This window comes from Somniosus microcephalus, chromosome 13 (genome assembly GCF_052327205.1).
Source record: "Somniosus microcephalus isolate GS21.2 chromosome 13, FLI_Smic_1.0, whole genome shotgun sequence".
NCBI classification, from domain to species: Eukaryota; Metazoa; Chordata; class Chondrichthyes; order Squaliformes; family Somniosidae; genus Somniosus; species Somniosus microcephalus.
The window spans coordinates 154,896,404-154,918,013 of NC_140999.1; the positions used below are offsets into that span (position 1 = coordinate 154,896,404).

At 41.9% G+C, this 21,610-nt stretch overlaps 1 protein-coding gene across 1 annotated transcript in view; it reads left to right on the forward strand.

Annotated features, from left to right (window-relative positions):
- The first annotated feature begins 703 nt into the window (after window positions 1-703).
- The window catches only part of LOC147108684 (brefeldin A-inhibited guanine nucleotide-exchange protein 2-like), a 103,055-nt gene continuing 82,148 nt past the window's right edge, over window positions 704-21,610 (forward strand). Inside the window, exons 1-4 of the mRNA XM_086005397.1 lie at window positions 704-935; window positions 17,420-17,450; window positions 17,965-18,097; window positions 21,127-21,270. Of these exons, the coding sequence (XP_085861523.1) occupies window positions 812-935; window positions 17,420-17,450; window positions 17,965-18,097; window positions 21,127-21,270 (432 nt within the window). The 5' untranslated portion in view covers window positions 704-811. The remainder of the gene's footprint in view (window positions 936-17,419; window positions 17,451-17,964; window positions 18,098-21,126; window positions 21,271-21,610) is intronic.

Genomic DNA, 21,610 nt, shown 5'->3' on the forward strand with positions numbered 1-21,610 from the left:
CAGTTAAGAGCGAACCATGTTAGTGTGGGAGTAGAGTCACATGTGCGCTCGGGTTTCCTTCCCTTTAGGGTATTAGTGAACCAGTTGGATTTTTATGACAACCTGACCGCTTCACAGTCACTTTTACCGATGCCAGCTTTTTATTAGCAGATTTAAAAAAAACTGAACATAAATTCTCCAACTGCCATGGTGGGATTTGAACTCAGATTTTCTGTATTATTAGTCCGGGACTCTGGATTACATAGCCAGTGCAGGACCATATCCAAAAAAAACATGATAAAAGTGGACGTGGGAATTTATAATGGGAAAAAGTGGATGCAAAAAGTGCAATAATAATAAGTCCTGAAATTGTGCAGACAGGAAGTGTGCGCAGATGTAAGGGGAAAAAATCATGATTGCAAATCTCCGCAAATATGAATTGTATTTGTTTTTAATAAGTGAGGCACGGGGAAACAGTTGAACAAAATATTCAAAATAATCGGGGCATCTCACTGAAACCAAGTGACAGTTGAATGGTTCAGTTGTGACAATGTTTCCCGTTGCGTGTGGAAAACAGTTCGGCTTCATTCTTAGTGCAGACTGGCGATGGGCAGAGGATGCATTTATCGCGCTGCCTGGTGTGGGATGGGGAAACAAGCGGTGGTGTCAGTGACTGTGGAGATTCTCCAACGGGCCTCACTTTTTCCATGATGACAAGGGCGGGGTCAGGGGTCAGCGCATCACGTGCTGCCTGGCCAACATGGCGGCGCCTGAGCAATAGGAGGAGTTCGTCGGCCGCCGCCGTCTCCGCGCTTTCGTCAGCCGGAAAGCCATGCACGAGGGCAGCAAGACGAAAAACATGTTTCTGACTCGAGCGCTTGAGAAGATCCTAACCGACAAGGACGTGAAGAAAACTCACCATTCGCAGCTCCGCAAAGCCTGCGAGGTGGCCCTGGGTGAGTTTCCTGGTTCGGCTGTGTGAGGGAAGGAGAGACTTGGTGGATATCGTGACTCCAAATATATTAACCTGCCCACTTGGCGCATTCCTGCCTCACTCAGGCACGGCTTTGACTGGCACTAGTCTTAACTGCAGGGCACCAGAGCTACCCATAACTCGGCGAGGATAAGGCCTTCCCTCGCGTGTTGAGAGTTCCCTTTTTCACTTCCGCTATTTAAAACCTTGTTGACAAGACGCTTTCAGATTTGTGACATCAACTTGTCATTTACCAGCGTTAGCGAAATGTGTCATGATACCTTGCAGCCGATTGCATTTAATCTGATTCTACCTTTTTTAGATATGTAAAAGATTGACATTAATTTATTTTGTTTGAGACTCATAGTTTGACCCTTGCCTCTTTTTTTTCAGGTTTTGAAGCCATACTGATCAGGACTAGTTAAGAGTCATAATGTGGCTTTCAGAGTTTAGGCTTAATTCCAAAAACTGGACTGGTGTCTGCATAATGCTTAAGAATTAAAAAAAAAAATCAAGTTTCTGTAGCCTGGTAGATACAGGCTTAGGAAAGTACAAGACTGTAGTCCATCTGCCCAGTCTCAAAAGTGGATGCCCCACAATTGCATTTTCCTTCACGCATTTATCCATTTCTTCCATAAAATTTTCCCCACTATTTGCATGAATTGGTTCCCTTGGCAATCTGTTCAATGCGTTCACTTTCTGTGAATTTGGGTTATCACGGTTAGTGACAGCTGTAAACAGAGCCCTGTTGTAAAATTGTCATTTAAAAGTAAGAGGAGAGATTGGGTTTCTGAAGTGAAATTGTGTGTAATTGGTGAGGTGACCCTTTACGTAAGAGATAAGCATCCAATAATGATCTGTGACTGATGTGAGCAGCCAAGCTGCTCTCGTGTTGGGTTATTGCCACACCTGCTTATTGGCTAAAGTTTCTCACATTCCTGTAATGGGTTGAACTTCAGTGTACGGTGGGACAACAAATGAGTACTCTGGCTCAGCCTTACACTATCACATGGCTAATTTAATGGTGGATTTTATTTTTTCTGTAATTATTGTGTGTGCTTAAATATTAATAGCATATGATGGCTGGATCTCCTGTGTTACTGCTTTGTAAGATGGGGGATATGGTAGAAGTGTGTGAGGGAAAGTGAAGTACATGAATCGTGGTATAGCATATCAAATTTTGTTGTGGATAAATGTTAAAGTCTGACTCATGCTCTAGACAAGATATTTAAAATAGTAATTATACAGATGTAGGACTCCACATCGTTGATTAGAACGAAAGAGCTTGCATTTACATAGTGTCTTTCATGACCGCAGAATGTCTAAAGCGCTTTACAGCCAATGAAGTACTTTTGAATTGTAGTTACTTCTGTAATGTAGGGAAATGTGCCAGCCAGTTTACCTACTCCATGGTCCCACAGACAGCCATGAGATAATGACCAGATAATCTGTGTCAGTGATTTTGGTTGAAGGATAAATATTAGCCAGGGCACAAGGAGTGCTCCCCTGCTCTTCGAAGTAGATCTTTAATGTCCACCTGAGAGGATAGTCGGGGACTAGGTTTAACGTCTCATCCGAAAGACAGCACTGCCAACGGTGCAGCACTCCCTCAGCACTGCACTGAAGTGGAAGCCTAGATTATGTGCTCACGTGAACCCACAACCTTACGATTCAGAGGCAAGAGCCAGGCCCAACAATATCAATATGTTTTGATCAAGTCTTTTGAGGCAAGCCGAACTCATACATCCTGGGGGAGGTCCAAGCTACGGTGTCCCCATCATGGCATTCAGTTCAATGATTCCAGGTTTTTTTATTCCTTGACCCAGACTCTGCCCAAAGAAAATTAAATTATGCTATGCTTTTTGCCAATTTGAGCATGTGGCCCCTTGGCTTACTGTCAACAGTTTAATTTGAAGTAATGTTCTGAATTTATGCTTTCTGTGCCAATTATTATCTTGTGCACCTCTGTCACCTCCACTTTCAAGACTAAATAGCCCACGTTTGTCCAGTTGTTGCTCGGAATCAGTCTTGTGGTTCTTCTCTGCTTCCAAGGTTAAAATGTCTGGCTTGCAGCTTGGTGACCAGAATCGGTGTGACGCACTGTACAGTTTAAGCATGACTCCCTCTGACCTGTACTTTGCTGTTTTAACTATTTTATCAGGATAGTTCGTAAGTATCCTATTCACCTTGTTCCAACACTGCTGAGCTGCAATAAACATGTCAAGTTTACTAATAATGCTAGATCTCTTTAAACTTCATCCACATCATTTTGATACCATTCAAGGAGTACTTATGATTGACCTGCATTTTTTTTGCCCTTTATGCAATATTTTACACTTACCAACATTACATTTTATCTGCCAATATTCTGACCACTGACATTTATCGAACTCATTCTACAGGTCCCTGACAGCCATCTTCGTTTCAACTGCCCCGACTAGTTTGGTAAATTCTATGAATTTATTCGGTTTGCGTTGAGATTTTGAGCTCGTCAGCAATGTAAATTAGAAAATAGGGCTCCCAATATTGATCTCCGGAATACCCCAGTTAGCACTCTTTCTCCCCCCATCTCCCACATTTCATTCCATTAACCTGCTGCTTCCTTTGAGTTAACAATCATTTGGTGTGAAGTATTTAGCCCTGTTCGCATTTTTTTTATGGTTTTGTCCCTCTTCCTGTTATGGTAATGAAAGGATTGCTTACGGATTAGTTTTGCAACTGCAGTTGTTCACATTTGCAGGTAACTGTTTACCCTTCTGATCACCCTTTTAATATGTTGCTGAATTTCCTTCTATTCATCAATCTTTTTCCCCCAATCATTTTTGTCCTGACTAAGAGTGAAGATATTTCTTAGTAAATATTTTGAATGACGTTCTAAGAATATCCCTCATCTCCGTCAGTACAAAATGGAGTGAAATACGAGAGCTGGCTGAGCTCTTCGGAGAGCAACATCTTTTGCATTATATGCACAGATCATTTATGTGGGGTTGGCTGAACATGGGAGATTGCTGGAGGGAAAAAATAGCATTTGCAGGTCACCAAAAGAAAAAGATTTTTTATCTGATATCACTTAAGTAAAAGAAAGCGCAAGGAGCAATGAGAGTGAAGCAGAGAAAGAGTGACAGTAACAGATAGACAAAAAGGAATTGAAGCACAGAAAAGAGTAATGGTGACAAAAGAATGGATTAGTGCGAAGAAGCGGAGGAAGGTGAGACTAGCCAACTCTGAGAGAAAGAAAACCGAGAAACACACAGAATGAGAATAACGGAAACGCAGAGAAAAGGTGAAAGCAACCCAGCCCAAGTACTACAGAGCTCTTCTAGGTGGTGCACAAACCTCTTGACGTTGTCCCTCAAACTAGATGTCTCCGAGAAGGGTGCGCAAGATACAGTAGTTGTGAAGAACCCCAACTCACAGCTATTTGCTGTCTGGAAAACAGAAAGTGCATCAGTCCAACCTGAGCCTTGCAGGCCCGAATCCATCCCCAGTTCCTATCGCCACCTTGATGGATGAAGCCCACATGAGACAGCCACAGGACCTTGATCAGAAACACGCATTGCCATCCGCTTGACAGAACATGGTGTAACACATACAGAACACTACATTCCATACCCAAGCTACTTCTGAGTAATGCTGCAGGAGATTTACTGTGTAAAAGGTTTGCAAGCAAACTGGTTTGTAGCAAGTACTAAAATGGAACTTTGTTGATCCTGGCAAAGTTTTCCAATTTTTCTATGCTTTAATGGCCTGGATTTTAAGGTCAGTGGTAAATGTAAGGTGCTTGCCATTCATTACGCTTGCAGCTCTCCACAGACTTTTCTTGGGCTTTTGCATGTCAACTTGTGGTCATCAGGAGTCTGATACACATGGCACCCTCCTACAGGGGATCTGGGACCTGTGTGAACAGGGAAAGCAACAGCTTGACTCTTCAACCAGTCAGATTGAAGAATCCTCACTGAGACACACAGAGTCTAAACCAGAAAGTGTAAGTTAAAATATTTAATTCAGTGTAAAATCATGTACAGAAAGCAAAATAACGAGATGGGAAGATAGATGGAATTAGAGAGAGATAAAAAAGAGATTTAAAAATTTCTTTTTAAAATCTCCAACAATAATTAAAATCTGATGGAATGAGACTCCACACTTGTAGAAATAAATTTTCCGTGCCAGAGAGGTTGTTTGGCTGTAATTAAGGCTTCCCGCGTTGTTAAAAATTCACTTACACCTGAATGGAAAAGCCCTAACTTTTTCTGCTGTGGTTAGTGGCAAAGTACCACAACTTCACGTCCTTCATGTGTTTGGCAACTTCACGTCCTTCATGTGTTTGGCAACTTCATGGCCTTCATGTGTTTGAATGCCGACTCTCTCGGCAAGGTACCGGTGTAGCGAAGCTTCTGAAGGAGCAGGGCAAAACGGACAGCAACTTTCTGATTTCCGCGTTTAACTGTGCACGTGCGGAAGCTGGAAGTTGCTGTCCGCTTTACTTCTTAATAACGGTGAGCACTGTTATCCTCAACATTATTCTTAATGCAAAATCCGGGCTAATATAGCTCTTCCAGTGAAGATTAATTTATCGCTCTTTAGCTCTCATTATTGCAGTTTGCTCAGTAAACTGAAATTTACCTCCAGTCCAATAAAAAATAAAAGCAGAAAGTTGATTGGTCAGAGTTTAAACCGCAATCATAAGAACCTTAGACGTGCACTATATAAATAAATATATAAATAAATTCCAAGTCAGTGAAAACCCAAAGATCCACCGAGTGGGGAAAATGTTCAAAAGTAGTTTAGAGAACAGCAATGCTTTCCCCCGTTATTCCTACCAAGATTGATAGTTGGACAAGTGGAATCACGAACATATTTTCGCAGCAGGAGAACCTGGATGTTGTACTAAGAAAATCTAAGCAATTTTCTTCAGTTTCAAAACTTTCTTTTTCTCATAGTGAAGCTTGGCTTTTTCTTTACGCTTCTCCAAGAGTGGCCGTAACTGCCTGGTATTTCCAGCCAACTTCATGAGCAAGGCGACCAAGAAGAGCAAACTTACCAGTTGGCTTCAAATGCACAATCTTCAGGGCTGCTGGTACAACAATCCGTTTCCTCTCGTCATATGGAGGAGGGATCCCATAAAAGACCTTCAGGCTATCCAAGGCAGCTTGAACTCACTTTGCCTTGTGCGGCAACATACCTCTTGCATATCTTGAAAGCATGATTAAAACTGCCCAAAACACAAGATTATGTAAGTATAGAACTAGATTAGATGCCAGGAGATAATTATTTTCAGTTTCGTCATTATATGGAACAAGTTGCCAACTCGAGCTGCCACCATTCGAAAGGGAGCTCAACAAGTTCCTGAGTGTGGCTGACAACACCCTGTTCTAGGATAATTGGGGAGATGTGTCTCCCAGTCACCATGACTTCCTGAAACTTGCTTGGTCACCTTTTTAAGAGTTGGAGAGAAATTTCTCGAGATTTTCTTAAATTGTCCCATTTTTTCCCCTCTTTATTTGCCTGTCCCAGGAGATTGCATGGTTGGTTGATGGAGAAGATTGCGGGCAGGTGGGGGTCATGGTGTGCATGTTTCATTATGACCATATCAAATAGGCTCGATGGACCAGCTGGTCTTTTCCTTCATTTTCGTATGCTCATATTATAATAGAACCTCCTCCACTGACTTTTGGCCCTGTATGCTCGACAGAAAGTTGCCACGCAAGCTCACGGCAGTGAATCTCCATGGCAAGACCTGGCAATGATTAAGGAATTGGTTGTAAGATAGGAAATAATAGATAAGTTACAAGAGTGATGTGTAACTGGGGAGATGTATTGAGTGCAGCGCTCTGGTTAGCGCTGGTGCTCTGACTGTTTCTAATCTAAATGAATGCACACTTACCCAATGAGTAGTGCGGAAACACCTTGGGAAAGAGGCTGAAAGAAATGTGGGAGTGATGGTAAACTAAACACTTGCTACTTTGCCATGAGTGTACATTGTATCAACAAAGTGAACAGAATGCTGAGCTATATTGCCGAAGCTTGAGGCTGTCTTTTTTATTCATTGATGGGATGTGGGCGTCGCTGGCTAGGCCTGCATTTAGTGCCCATCCCTAATTGCCCTTGAGAAGATGGTGGTGAGCCACTTTCTTGAACCGCTGCAGTCCATATGGTGTAGGTACACGCACAATGCTGTTAGGAAGGGAGTTCCAGGATTTTGGCCCAGCGACAGTGAAGGAACGGTGATACAGGTCCAAGTCAGGATGGTGTGTGGCTTGGAGGGGAACTTGTAGATGGTGATGTTCCCATGCGTCTGCTGCCCTTGTCCTAAGTGGTAGAGGTCGCGGGTTTGGAAGGTGCTGTTGAAGGAGCTTTGGCGAGTTGCTGCAGTGCATCTTGTAGATGGTACACACTGCAGCCACAGTGCACCGGTGGTGGAGGGAGTGAATGTTGAAGGTGGTGGATGGAGTGCCAATCAAGCGGGATGCTTTATCCTGAATGGTGTCGAGCTTCTTGAGTGTTGTTGGAGCTGCACTCATCCAGGCAAGTGGAGAGTATTCCATCACACTCCTGACTTGTGCCTTGTAGATGGTGGAAAGGCTTTGGGGAGTCAGGAGGTGAGACACTCGCCGCAGAATTCCCAGCCTCTGGCCTGCTCTTGTAGCCACAGTATTTATATGGCTGGTCCAGTTCAGTTTCTGATCAATGGTAACCCCCAGGATGTTGATAGTGGGGGATTCAGCAATGGTAATGCCATTGAATGTCAAGGGGAGATGGTTAGAGTCTCGCTTGTTGGAGATGGTCATTGCCTGGCACTTAAGTGGCAAGTAACATTCGCACCACACGTCAGCCCAAGTCTGAATGTTGTCCAGGTCTTGCTGCATATGGACACGGACTGCATCAGTATCTGACGAGTCTCGAATGGTGCTGAACAGTGTGCAATCATCAGCGAACATCCCCACTTCTGACCTTATGATGGAGGGAAGGTCATTGATGAAACAGCTGAAGATGGTTGGGCCTAGGACACTGCCCTGAGGAACTCTGGCCTTGCTGAACTTATACCGTGCTTTAGTCAGGCTGCGCCTTCAGCACATTTCTTTTTTGTGTTCCCATTTGCTCACAACCCGTAAAATGAATTATTGCCTTGAGTTATTAAAGCTTCAATTAGCCAAGCAAGCGTTGAGCTTAAATCATGACCCCAAATCAGTGATTTTCAAATGGCTATAAAGTTGTAGGTTTGATGCATAAACTTTTATTTAAACTAACAAAATAGAATCTACTGTAATACCTTTGTGTGTGTGTGTGTGTGTGTGTGTGTTGCTTAAGGCCATTGTAGCCATTGTTTACATTGACTTTTGTAGCTGAAAAAATATTCTTCATTGACTTTGAAAACGAATCGACTTTTTGTTTACAACCCACGTTTCGTAAACTGAAACAAAAGAACTCTCTGATGTATTACAAGCAACTACCTTTTGTGGTCTATTCGATCTATTGCTACTAAAGAAACAAATGAATCATTTTTTCAGCTGTTCTGTGTAATATTCCTTTAATATCACAGGTACCTGAAAGTATGCAGTTTATATGGAGCACAAACCAACCAAAATAAACTAACCATGAGGGAAGGGTTGAGAATATAGGAGACAAGGTATTCAAGAGTAGATTTTTTTTTTTTGCCAGTATTTCAGAGGCTGCTTTGAATATTGCAGCCGTCATCTCAAACATCTATTACAATTAATGATCCACTTTTTCTCAATCCTGCATTTCCTGTGTTCATCAATGTCTGTATCAGATCAGTAATAATGTCATTCATTTTGGCTCCTGTCACTTCACAGGCCACCTGTCTCCAATTACCTGCTCCATAGACCCATATAATTGCAATACAGCAAATACAACCACAGTTTGTCAACAACATACAGGCAAAGCCACCACTGAGTGGGATAGTCTCAATCACAAAGTAAAATATTGTTGAGAGAAATTACTCTTTGCGGGGGGAGGTGATAATTGTCATGTTTAACCCTGGATTATAATAGCTGACAATCAGAACCAGCCCACGGGTTGCCATTGGTTTGCTTTATTTCAGTAAGTATTTATTATTGATGCACCTTTCTGTTATATTTGCGCTGTTTAATAGGACAAATATACATTTTAGTTAAGAACTTTGAATAAAATTAGACCATGGCATTTCTATTTGGTGTTAATGAGATACAATTGATGGGTAAATCTTGTACGTTGTTTATGAGCTCTGTAGCAGTAATAAAGATTTACACAAATATTAAGGAGGTGGAAAGCTTATTTCCTTGGAGACTGCAACTCCCTTTACCTGTTGCAGCATTTCTTCAGTAAAGACAAAATAGTCCTATTTGGAACAGTTCCAATATAATTAATGGACATTATTCAATAAGAAACTATTTTAAAAATTAAACTCCAATACAAACCACAATGAACACAAAACACACCAGTGGACTCCTCCATTCCCATTCTGTATTCCGACACCTCTGTTCTCTAAATTATATACATGTATCCGTGTCCGTCTCCAAGCACCACCAGTAGCTGATTGAATATTTGATGACAGAAGGTAGTAGACTGAATGGGGGAGTGCCTCGTGCAGGGTGTCATGAACCATTTCAGTAGCTCAGGCTACGTTCTCGCTGGCAGTTCTTTGCTTTATTGAACTGTCTTACCAGTTCCAGCTGCGTTGCTATATCCAGAGGTTGAGAGCTGATGTGCTTTTACCGTGAAGCAGCCTTGAAGGGTGGGTGTGAAACAAGTGAATGGCTAAAAAGGGAGACTTGGTGAATTTGCCATTAGCGAGAGGAGCACAAGAGGCTAATTTTTCTTTTGCACGTTTCTTGAGCAAGCTTGCAGAAGGATGGCATTTGACAATTTAAAAAGAATTTTGCTGCGGTGACATTCGATCTCCCTGGTGCTCCAAACCGAGGTAGCGGCCACATTTCACTCAGGATCCCTCCATTCTGGCACCTCTGATCTGCTCCCCATCTAAAGACTGCTTCATGAGCTGTTTTTTTTTTTTGCAATGCAAATTGCCCACTGTTTCTTGCTGTCAGTGCAGACTGCCATGCTGTGATGTGGCACCTCCATTGTGCACCAGGTCAGTACTTGTGCCCTGTTCCTGAGTCTGCTCGTGCCCATATCTGGGCCAGTATTTGGGCCTGGCTGTTGGACAGCACCCAGTGTTAGACTCTACATATCAAGGTCCCAAAAAACCGTGAGACAAGACCATCATATTCATCAATGGTTAGTACTTGCCCCCCCTTTCTGTGAGTGCTTTCACAGCCAAGTGTGCTTCCAGTGAATTTGCCCCAATGCTTCCATGTCCGAGTGCACCCAATTCCACTGTGTTCCGAACCCCCCCCCCCCCCCCCCACTGCCGAGTTTCTTTCATCTTCCCAGTTTTCAAACTCCCCCTACGAGTGTTTTGCCCGTCCCCACCCCAATGTGCCAGCCCATTTCTCTCTTTACCCACCTTTATCCTTCCAGGTCTCTCATTTCACTCTCTGTTCCTAGGCCCCAGACCATAATCTACCAAGTATTCCCAGACTCCAAGGCACCTGCCTCCTACCAGTCATAATCACTCCCAGGTCCAGCTCTCTCTGTCAGACCACAGCCAGCTGTAGCTCCAATCCAATCCCTTGTGAACAGATATTGTGAGGAAAAGTGGAGAGCGGGGAAGCTGATCCTAAACAACACTTAATCTGTGTTTTTTTCATGGCGGAGCCTCTAAAATGTTGAAAAACAGTTTTCTCTCTCTCTTGCTAAACCTTCATAAATCAGGCTTCTGCTGGAGTATTGTGTCCAATTCTGGACATCACACTTTAGGAAAGCTCTCAAGGCCTTGGAGAGGCTGTAGAGGATATTTACCATAATAATACCAGTGATGAGGAACCTCAGTTATGTGCAGCTACGAGGGAAGCTGGGTTGTACTCCTTAGAGCAGAGTCGGTCAATGGGAGATTTACTAGAGGTGTTCACAGTTCTGAAGGATTTGAGTAAATAAGGAGAAACTGGTTCCACTGGCAGGAGGGTCGGTAACCAGAGCTCACTGATTGAAGATAGTTGGCAAACGAACCAGAGGGGAGATGTGGAGAAATGTCTTGATGCAGTGAGTTGTTGTGATCTGAAATGCACTGCCTGAAAGGTGGTGGAAACAGCTGATGCTTCCTGGGAAAATTTGCACCATGTCCGCTCTCGGGCTGCAGTATCTTGGGAGTTGCTGGCACAGGTGTATTGATCGCTCCTTTCAACTAGCAGTGATATTTCTGGGAGGAAAATATCAACAGTAAGCCCAAGATTTGAGAGAAGTGCCAGGTCTCCAAGTCAAAATGTTTTATGAAGGTATTTAGACACCAGACTTTTTCAGTTACGTTTAATCAAACGATTGTGAAGTATGTACTTTTTATTTGTGTTTAATCTTATTTTGAATTGAGTTTGTGGGAAAATAGAAACAAACACAATTTTTTTAAAAATTCAAGTGATTTGATTGCATTTGTTTTTATTGGCAGTTTTTCACCCCTTATCGTTAGTTTGCCGTTCTTAGGAATATGAAATTTGAGCCAAACTGCTTTGAAAGGTGACAAAAACATGCACTAATACACTGTTTTAATTTTATATTTTCTGTCATTTGTAGTCGGGGATGAATTCATTGCTGGAATGTTGCTTTGGTGATCTGGTTGAGGAGAAATTTCACAAAGCTTTATCATTTCAAGTTTTATCTGCAGAAATCAAGTACCACAACAGGACAAATTGCACTCGGTCTGTAGAAGGAGGAGATATAATGGCTTTCAAAAGCGCTTTCTCATTCCGTTTTTTTGTTTTTCTCTATGCACATGATGGAAGAACCAATCCCGTCTGCGCATAAAGTTACTGTCCTGATTTTATGCAGAGATTGCAACGATTGAACATCAAATGTGCAAGTGTTATATTGGAGAATTACCTGAAAAGAGCATGTTGTAAAGTTCAAACCAGTTAGGTCTTTTGGGTTATGTGATGGGGCAAATAATAAGGATTTAATGTGCACTGCACTGTGATGTTTGGTGATGTTGGGGAAATGTTGGTGTTCAGAGGGACCTGGGTGTCCTTGTACACGAATCACTGAAAGTTAACATGCAGGTACAGCAAGCAATTAGGAAAGCGAATGGTATGTTGGCCTTTAATACAAGAGGATTTGAGTACAAGAGTAAAGATGTCTTACTGTCTTTGGAATTCTCTACCCCAGAGGGCTGTGGAGGCTCAGTCGTTGAGTATATTCAAGACAGAGATCGATAGATTTTTGAATATTAAGGGAATCAAGGGATATGGAGATGAGGTAGAAGATCGGCCATGATCTTATTGAATGGTGGAGTAGGCTCGAAGGGCCAAATGGCCGACTCCTGCTCCTATTTCTTATGTTCTTATTTCCACTTAAAGGAATTTCCCAGACTGGCTGAGACTTGAATCTGCATTGTATGAAGAGTGGCAGAGCTGTTGGTAATGGACTCAACTGGCAGGAGGCACAGCCCCAAAAAACATATTTTCTTTCCATGCATTTATTGTGTCCCCCTACACCTTGTGTCATCCCTAGCCATCTGGGCAAAGAGGTTTCCTGGTGTCAGGCCTGACAACGCATTGTGAAACTCGCTGCTCCGGGGTTCACAGAAATCACACACAAACCCCACAGTGCAGATAGAGACCATTTCAGCCCATCGAGCCTACACCGACACATATCCCACCCTATCCCCGTAACCCCACGTATTTAATCCCCCTAACACTAAGGGTCAATTTATCATAGCCATCAACCTAACTCGCACATCTTTGGACTGTGGGAGGAAACCGGAGCACCCGGAGGAAACCCACGCAAACACGGGGAGAAAGAGCAAACTCCACACAGACAGTCGCCCGAGGCTGGATTCGAACCCGGGTCCCTGGCGCTGTGAGGCAATAGTGCTAACCGCTATCTGGGGTGTCACACTTCCACACCCTTCCTGGGGAAGAGCATCAGGATGGGAGCAAGAAGAGCGAGGGAGAAAATACCTGGTCTTGCTCACTACAGTCCTGCGACAACATAGCTAGGATCAGAAGCCCATGTGTGGAGATGGAATGAAGGGTGTGAATCTGCACCTCCAACCCTAAAGAGCAGTCTGTCAGAAGAATGCAGCACAGCATTCATTTGCTTTCTTTTGATTGGTAAATATGTTAAATAAGTTGACAGTGACTCGGTGGGGGAAATCGGTCTAAAATATTCTTAATCACAGATGCAGAAATGTTTAAACTTTTTCGTGTATGTGTAAAACCAAAGAATTTACTCAGTCCCACTCAAGCCTGCGTGCCTGTTTGCACCCACACGTGAATGGTGTTGTAACCCATCAAAATGACAACAAAACTCAGAAGCTGGCTGAGTAATCCGATGTCGGAGATTCAGGTCTTTTTTGGCTTTCTGCAATACTGCAGTAAAATGTACAGAGACTCGGCTGGACGAGAGCAAGGCCATTAAAATGTCATCAGTCCTGTGGTCAAAGGTCAATTTAGCTAGTTGGTAGAGTGAGACATTATACATTGTTGCATTAGTAAAGGAGTGTTTCCTGAAATGAGCTAAAATGTGCATTAACTTGAGAAAGAACAAGCATAGTATATAGTAGATAGCCACCTGTGAACAAGAAATTTCAGAATCTTTAAATGATTTGATAACATATAAAGGTTACTACATATCTTTTAGGTCAGTAGTTATTTGAGCAATCCATTTACAAGTGTAGGGTAAAAGAAGACTTGCAATAGATGAGCATTTCTCCAGTATAAGGCATGTGGATTGATCTCTTTCGTAGGCTCCGTCATGATTTTCAGAGGCTCAGTCCATGCAATGAGAACTTGTATTTATATAATGTCTTATCACCTCTCTCGTGTCCCATTTACAATGAATTGCTTTGAAATACAGTCGCAGTTGTTACGGAGACCAACATGACAGGCACTTTGTGCACAACCATGAGATGTAATACCAGCTAATCTTTCTTTGGTGTAAGTTGAGGGAAGCATGTTGGCCAGGACACTCGGCTCCCTGCTCTTCGAGTCGTGGCGTGGGATCATTTATGTCGACAGGAACTATTGGACCAGCCAGAGTCTCGCTCTAATGTCCCAACTGAGTCTATTTTTTCCCAAGTCCAAGCGAATTTGTTCTTCTTGAACATTCACTTGGTGAAGATTAAGAATTGTTTTTTTATGGTGACTGTTTTAGTTCTAATTGGAACATATTTAACCACTGAAGTTGCCTGACTTCACACTAATGGATGTTGGTTTTCTGATTTTAAGGGAGAGTGCTACAAACAGCCATTTGTAAGGCCCAGAAAATTTACCAAAGATAAATCCAAGGAATAAAAAGTAGATGCCCAAATAGGACTGAGTTGTGTAGGCGTGGAGCTGATTGCTGAGGCTTTGGGCGCAGGGGCTGCAGTTTGCAAATCCCTGCTTTATGGCATAACAATGCTGAGGTCTTAGATTTTGTTCAACTGTGTTCAAAGATTTGGGCTTCCGTTTGTTCGTCAACTTTGGGTTTGGTGCACTAAACTTCCACGGACATAATAAGTAGTCATATTTTACACAGCAGTAGTCCCATGGATGTGTCAAGTTGTTTTCCTGTTGCTGCTAAAGGTGAGTTAATAGTTGAAATTATGACATTGCTTGGGGTATTAGTCACAGAATGTGGTTAGAATGTGGAATTCTCTGCCACAGACAGTGTTGCAACAGAGTCCATTATTTCAAGGTAATTAGTTGCTTGAAAAACAAGAATATTGGCCAAGAGTTTCCACATTGGCACAATTGGTGATCCGGGTGCAAATTGCGTTAGTTTTCAGAAGTGTTTTTTTTGCTCTCGATTCCATTCATTCATTTGCATATCATAGAACGTAAAATCAGCCATGAACCAGCTCGATCAGGCAGTGTTTCGGGATGTAATTTTTAAATATTCCTTGCTATATTTATGAGTGGTAACCTAGTGCAATTTTATTAATTATAGCTGAAAATGGGTATAGCACAAAAAATGAGCATTTATCAATGTCTAGTCTGCCACCTGTGCGTAACCCGATTTTAAAATAATTGAAAATGACTTCAAAAACTATACCGAACAATTTACTAGTTTCATTGGTGTACAGTAGTCAGTTTCTGAGTAAATTAAGGATTTTTTTTATTATTTAAAAGTTTTTAAGAGGTGTCCTTCCGCCTGGAAAAAAAATAGCTTAATTTTAAGAGTCTCCTCGAAGGCCCGCAAAAGGGCGCAATTACTGGAAACTCGCCATAGTGATTAATACGATTTGGGGGCATTGCCAGTTTTGTGGGCGGAGCCTGCTTCCAGCGCAGAAGATCGCGGAAACTCGATTTGCGCTTGAAATTCCTCGGTCTCTTGCGATGGTTTGGCTGATTTCAGGTGAATTGCGCTGAAAATCCCAGCATAACCTAGCGGAAGCTCCAGGTCATTGAGTTTAAGTGCAGGCAAAAGAGTGGGATTCAATTAGGTGGCTTATGTGGACAAAAGCATTGGTGCAGACTTACATGACTTGTTTCTATGTTGTAACATTCTATGACAAGTTTCAGTGCTCATATTTCTAGTATTTATAACCTCAGTGTTCATATTAGTATAGCTATCTATGTTTCAGTTACCTAAATAACTAATGAAACAGCTGTCTCTTGCTATGAGTGGGTTTCGTCTTCTGTATCCACCTGCCAACAGTTCCAACTTGTTATTAACTGAATTTTACTCTTGTGGTGCTTTGACATGATGCTAATGCTCAACTGTGCTGTTCAGGTTCCTCCTAAACATACCAATGTGCTCTTACTGCTCTATTGAAGCCTTTCAGAGGCATGCCACTACCCCCTCTGTAAATGCGCACAATTGTTTGGGTTTGTACTCCTTAAGTATCCAAACTATGAAATGATCCTTTTTGTGGGTATGCATGAAATGTTCTGTATTTTTCAGTTTTTATACAGGTTGATGGAAATTTTATGGATTTTTACATTTTTCTAATTGCGTTGCTGATCACCCCCACCTCCTCAAAATGCAAACTGGCGTGATTGTTTTTCAAAAAAATCTCAAGTTGTTTGTGTCTCTCAAGATTCACGTTGATTTTGTGCGCTGATTTTGGCTGCATATAATTTTTTTTTTTTTTTAAGTTTTAGTTTTTCTCTCGTAATTACTCCCGTATATCTTCCAACGGTGAGTCACCATGATAATTGAGATTCTTATTTCTGTCTGTGTTGCCTGTGTGGTGTCTTCCTGCCAGATTCCCAGTTGTTCTGCTGAAATGTCGGGTTTTCCCATGTTGTCCTCAATCCAGGACACACTCCATCATTTTACCTTTTAGCTGTAAAGCCTCTCCGCTGTGTCCTGCTGCTGATCGACCCTTGCTGAAAGAATGTGCGTGTTTGGATACGACAGGATCTGACTTGGCTATTTCTTTCCTGTGATCTAATAGCCTGTACACTAGCCTTAAAAATAATGGCCATTTGGTCAAGATACTGGAGGGTGACTGGGCCTATGCAACTGTACCCTCGTAAGGAGTCAGTGTCTTGAGGGAAGTGAATTGGTGAACAGAAACCAGTTTGTGTTTAAAAACAGCTTGGAGAACCATCAGCTAGATTTGCTGTGGAATTGTTGGTGCTGTCACTGTTATGGTTATGACAATGAGCAGTTTGTTCAGTAGCTCTTTGAACGTACTTTTTAAGGATGATGTAGTTTAAACTTTAAGCCTGTGCATTCTATATATCCATATAAGGAATTGAGCGAAGTAAAAATCCTGTCTTGTGGGTGTTCTTGTGCTGTACAATGTACCTCCTGGGATAACTGTGCCTTGTCTGGTTCCCTTGAGTTTGTTCTCAAATGGGTAACTTCAGTGACAACAGATAAAGCGCGAGAAATAGGTGATTTTAATTTTACTTAAGTCAATGTTTCCACCATTTTATATTTTTGACCCAAAATCACAGAAACCCCACAGTGCAGATGGAGGCCATTTCGGCCCATCGAGCCTGCACCGACACATATTCCACCCGATCCCCGTAACCCCTACACCAACACATATCCCACCCTATCCCTGTAACCCCATGTATTTAATCCCCCTAACACTAAGGGTCAATTTATCACAGCCAATCATCCTAACCCGCACAATATGTTGTTTATATTATTAATATCTGAGACTAATCCAAAGTGAAGGGAACAAATTGTTCTGAATGGTCAGTGTGGCAGTGGTGATTGGTCCAACTGAACATGACTTGCAGTACTGACTCCTTCACATGAGAGTTTGTAACATTTATATAGCCGCTGTGTCGTTCGGAAGAAACTTGATGTCCAGTTGGATTTTTTTTGGAAAGGTGCCACAGTTGAACATGCTTTAGTGAAGCATTTACAGTATTACTTGTTTTGTAAATTTGTTCGAAGCACTATTATTGAACAATGTCAATGTAGCACCACCTAAAGATAGTAATTCAGTATGTGTTTTTTTCCCCTCAACAGAAGAAATAAAAGCTGAAATAGAAAAACAAAGGTAGGACATACTGTTTCTATTGCTTGAGAGTTGAAATATATCTAGTTTACTGTCACAGAAATGAGGGTGTCAGTTATGTTTTATATGGCAGTAAATGGCCCTCTTCATTCTAAAAAGTGCATCAAGTATTATCATTTTTGTATGATTTTCAATAGGGATAAACAATATGCTTATAGATATATATACTTGAAATATATTTTGTTTAACATTAATACAATTCAAATTACAATGAAGCTCTCTGGTATGGTACTGTAATATTAACTTGTATCTGTTACAATATAAAGATAAGGAGACCATTAAGACTCCTGCGCGTAATTCTGTGAATTGCTGTGAGGAAACGAGTTTTTGCTTCAGTGACCAGTGCATATTAATTCCCAGTTAATTTATTTTTAATATTTTCTTTTTACTGTTGTATGGAGTTGCTGGGAAATGGATCTGTTTGCAAGTATTCTTTGTCCATTTCTTCAAATTATGTTTCAACGACTTTTTTAAAATGACACTCTCCTTTCTGCAGAGTTGGAGACAAAAATGATTCTGCAACACCAAAGGCAAACTTCATTGAGGCTGATCAGTACTTTCTTCCATTTGAGTTGGCTTGTCAATCAAAATCCCCTCGCATCGTCAGCACATCTTTGGACTGCTTGCAGGTATGTAAAGTCGCACGAGTAAACAAACTCCTTAATGTGATTGCAAATAATATGTAGAGCTGTCATTTTCCTGTTCTTAAACCTGACTTCTTTGTCCCTTCCCTTCTCCCGACTACTACGACTTTTCCACTTTGGGTTTCCCTCCCCCAAAAAAGAAACCCAATGAGCAGGAATTTGCGGTGGGTGACGACGGCAAACTAACGGCGTTGGCAGTTATTACTCCAATGAAACTGACCGCAACTTCGGGATGTTGCACTTGCGCATCTAAACACGGAAATCCTGAAGTTGCGATCAGTCATTCACTGCTCGGACACTGGCTGCGTTGTGCCCCCCCCCACCCCCACCCAAGCCGGCAATCAAAGAAATCAGTGAAACGGACTAAAACTTGGGCTTTTCTGCAGTAATATCGCTGTTAATTACCCCATTAAATGTTAGGCCTTGCTGGATTAGGTGTAACTGGGGGTTTAACAGCGTGTTGACTGCTAAACAAATGTTATGGCGAGACCTCTAGGGGCTGCTTTCTTCGGGGCCAGTGGCGAACGCAAATTCCAGGCCAGTGTTCACTGCTGAAGAGTGCAGGTGTGTAATCAGTCCACAATCCTCTCGCAGTGTTTTCTTCAACCAATCACATGGAAGTTGCACAGGAGTAGGACAGTCCTATTTGTCGTCCTCTTTGCAAGACCTGGAGTTGCATATGGGAAACTGCAGCCAGTTCAACCCACTGCACCACCAGCTATCGTTCTCATCAGTTTCATAAATTTAAATGCATCAATCAAAAAAAGTCTTCAAATTGAATTCATCAGTGGTTTAATATCAGTAAGAGGGTTTGTTTGAAAAGAAATGCATCTTTTCAACCCTGAATTAAAATGTTTAATCTTGTTCCATCCAAGTTATTAGTGATCCTTAGAAAAATGTTTGAATCAGACCGAGAAATACACAGGAAACTTCCTTAGACCTATATTTGATTCATAGTTTTCAGCTGCATAGACATTCCCCCTGCCCCCTTTGCATTCAACTATTGTGGAAAAAATAAAGTTTGTATTTTTATTAAATACTTGTCGGAGTGCGTAAAAAGTCTGAAATATAACTGTCGTTCTCCTTAATGGACATGAAGTTTTTGTGTGCTTATTCCTGTTCAGTAACATTTCTCTCAAATGTAAAATGAATTAAAATTGTTTCATAGCACTTGAGTAGAAGGTAATAATGACTAATTCTACTTTTTGCTATCACTATTTTGGAGCGGAGGTAAAAAGATAAAATACGTTTTAAGTGGTGTGCCTTCACATAAAATTCAGTGGGATTTAAAACTCATTTACTAATTCGATCTATGTATTCCATGTTGATTGCACGTGTGAACACTGTAACCCAACTTGTAATGGGAAACTGAATATAGCTGATACATTCAATATCTTGTCTTCTAATATTGACTCTAGCTTCCCAGTGTAATACAAACAAAAGGACACTGCAAGAATCAAAGAATTCCAGTAAGGCAGCCATATTTCAACAAAATCAACGATTTGGTCTGCAAGCAGAATCGTAAAATCTTTTTGGATAGTTTTGGAAACGGTTTAACTATCTCTGTAATCTCCTCCAATCCTCCAACCAAATTTTCCCCTCCTCTCACTGGCCTCTTGTGTATCCCTCCTCCCTTTACCCCACCGTTAACAGATGTGCTTTCAGCTGCCCAGGTCCCATGCTCTGGAATTCCTTCCCTGAACCCCTCCAACTTTGCCTTGCTCTCCTCCTTCAAGACCTTTCTTAAAACCCACCTCTTGTTCACCTTCCAATACCTCCATCTTGGGATTGGTGCCCATTTCTTTGAGTACTTATCTGTGAAGTGCCTTGGGATGCTTTTCTGCATTAAAGGTGCTGTGTAAGTTACTGTTCTCTCACTGTTTTCACTGTCTGCCTTTTTCTCCCCTATGATTCTGACTGACTTTCTTTCTCTGTCTCTCATGCTTTCATGCTTTCTTTTGCACCCTCTTTCTCCCTACAAGCATTTTCTTTCTATCATGCACAGGATAGACAGAAAAAATGTCTAGGAGAGAACAGCCCTGCAACACATCAGGTAGTCTTGCAAGGAGGTGAATCTGGAGCACTTGCCGGCCTGCATGGGAGAGAGCAGAGCCTGGTTTATGGCTGAGGGTGACCGCTAGCACTGAAGTCAGGGACCAGGCAACAGTGATGTATATGGGTCTTCACATGCGTGTGGCTTTGGTCTCCTAACCATGTGTTGGTTATATTTGGAATCAGCAACTTGCAGTTATATTTGGAATCAGCTGTGCCTGACTGTGACATGTCGGGGCTTGGGTGGATCTGGTGCACTCTTGGTGGAGGAGAGTATCCAGGCTGAAAGCTGATAATGGTGCATGGATTTATTTGTCATTTTACTTCCCCTTCCCACGCCATGCACTTTCCTTCCTCACCTTTTCAGTTTATCGCCAATCCTTTAACCAATACTTGGTAATTGGTTCATCTTAATAGCTTGGGATGACAACTTTCCTTTTCAAAATTTCTTTCATTCTTCCCTGTTTTGGGGTCAAGTTCCCAGACCCTGAAAAGTGTTATTCTTTAGTGGCACAGTTGAAATTGTAATGTGGAATATTACAGGTACAAACTTGTGATTTACCATCCTGGCATAGGTATACTAACATAGAACTGCTGGTGATACAGAATGCTGGTCGCATTTTTACGTTTCTTACCGAAGTAGTCAATTGCACAGAAGTGCTATTGGAACTGACTGCTGTGAACACTGCTGCCTATACACCCGCTTGTATAGCAAGCAGAAATACAGTCCTAACTGTTAAGGTCCAAGAGGGCTTGGCACTAATTTAAAGTTTCTGAGTTTATATCTCAGCTTGACAATTCAGAAAGATGTGTCAGCATTTCAGCTGAAAATGATGGGAGGACTATAAAGTTGTACTGGCAGATTTTGTTGTCCTCTTCTGTTACCACTGTGTTGGGATATGGTGCAGCACTGTTGATCTCACTGTTTACTGAAATGTGCACTTTTGTGACGTCTTTCATAGAAGCTGATAGCATATGGACATATCACGGGTAATGCCCCTGACAGCTCAACTGGAAAGAGGCTGATTGATAGGATTATTGAAACCATTTGTGGGTGTTTTCAAGGAACTCAAACAGATGAAGGAGTTCAGCTTCAGATAATTAAGGTATGTTTGACACTTCCACTGATGCTCTAATTTGTACAACAGATGAAGTTACAGACCATTTGGTGTTTAGCTATGAAAAATCTAACACTTGACTCGTGATTCTCAAACTTTTTCAAGCCAAACTCCACTGAACAGTTATCATTGCATCTTGTCGCCCACAAGGTGTAGGTAGATATTTGTACCTTTTCTGTTTACATCAAAAACCGTTCAAATGGGTTGGAACTAGAGTCCATGTACCCTTTATTGCTGTCTTCAATCCTGTATTGTAAATGTCATTTTGGCTCAGTTGGTAGCATTCTCACCTCTGACTCAGAAGATTCAGGGTTCAAGCCCCACTTCA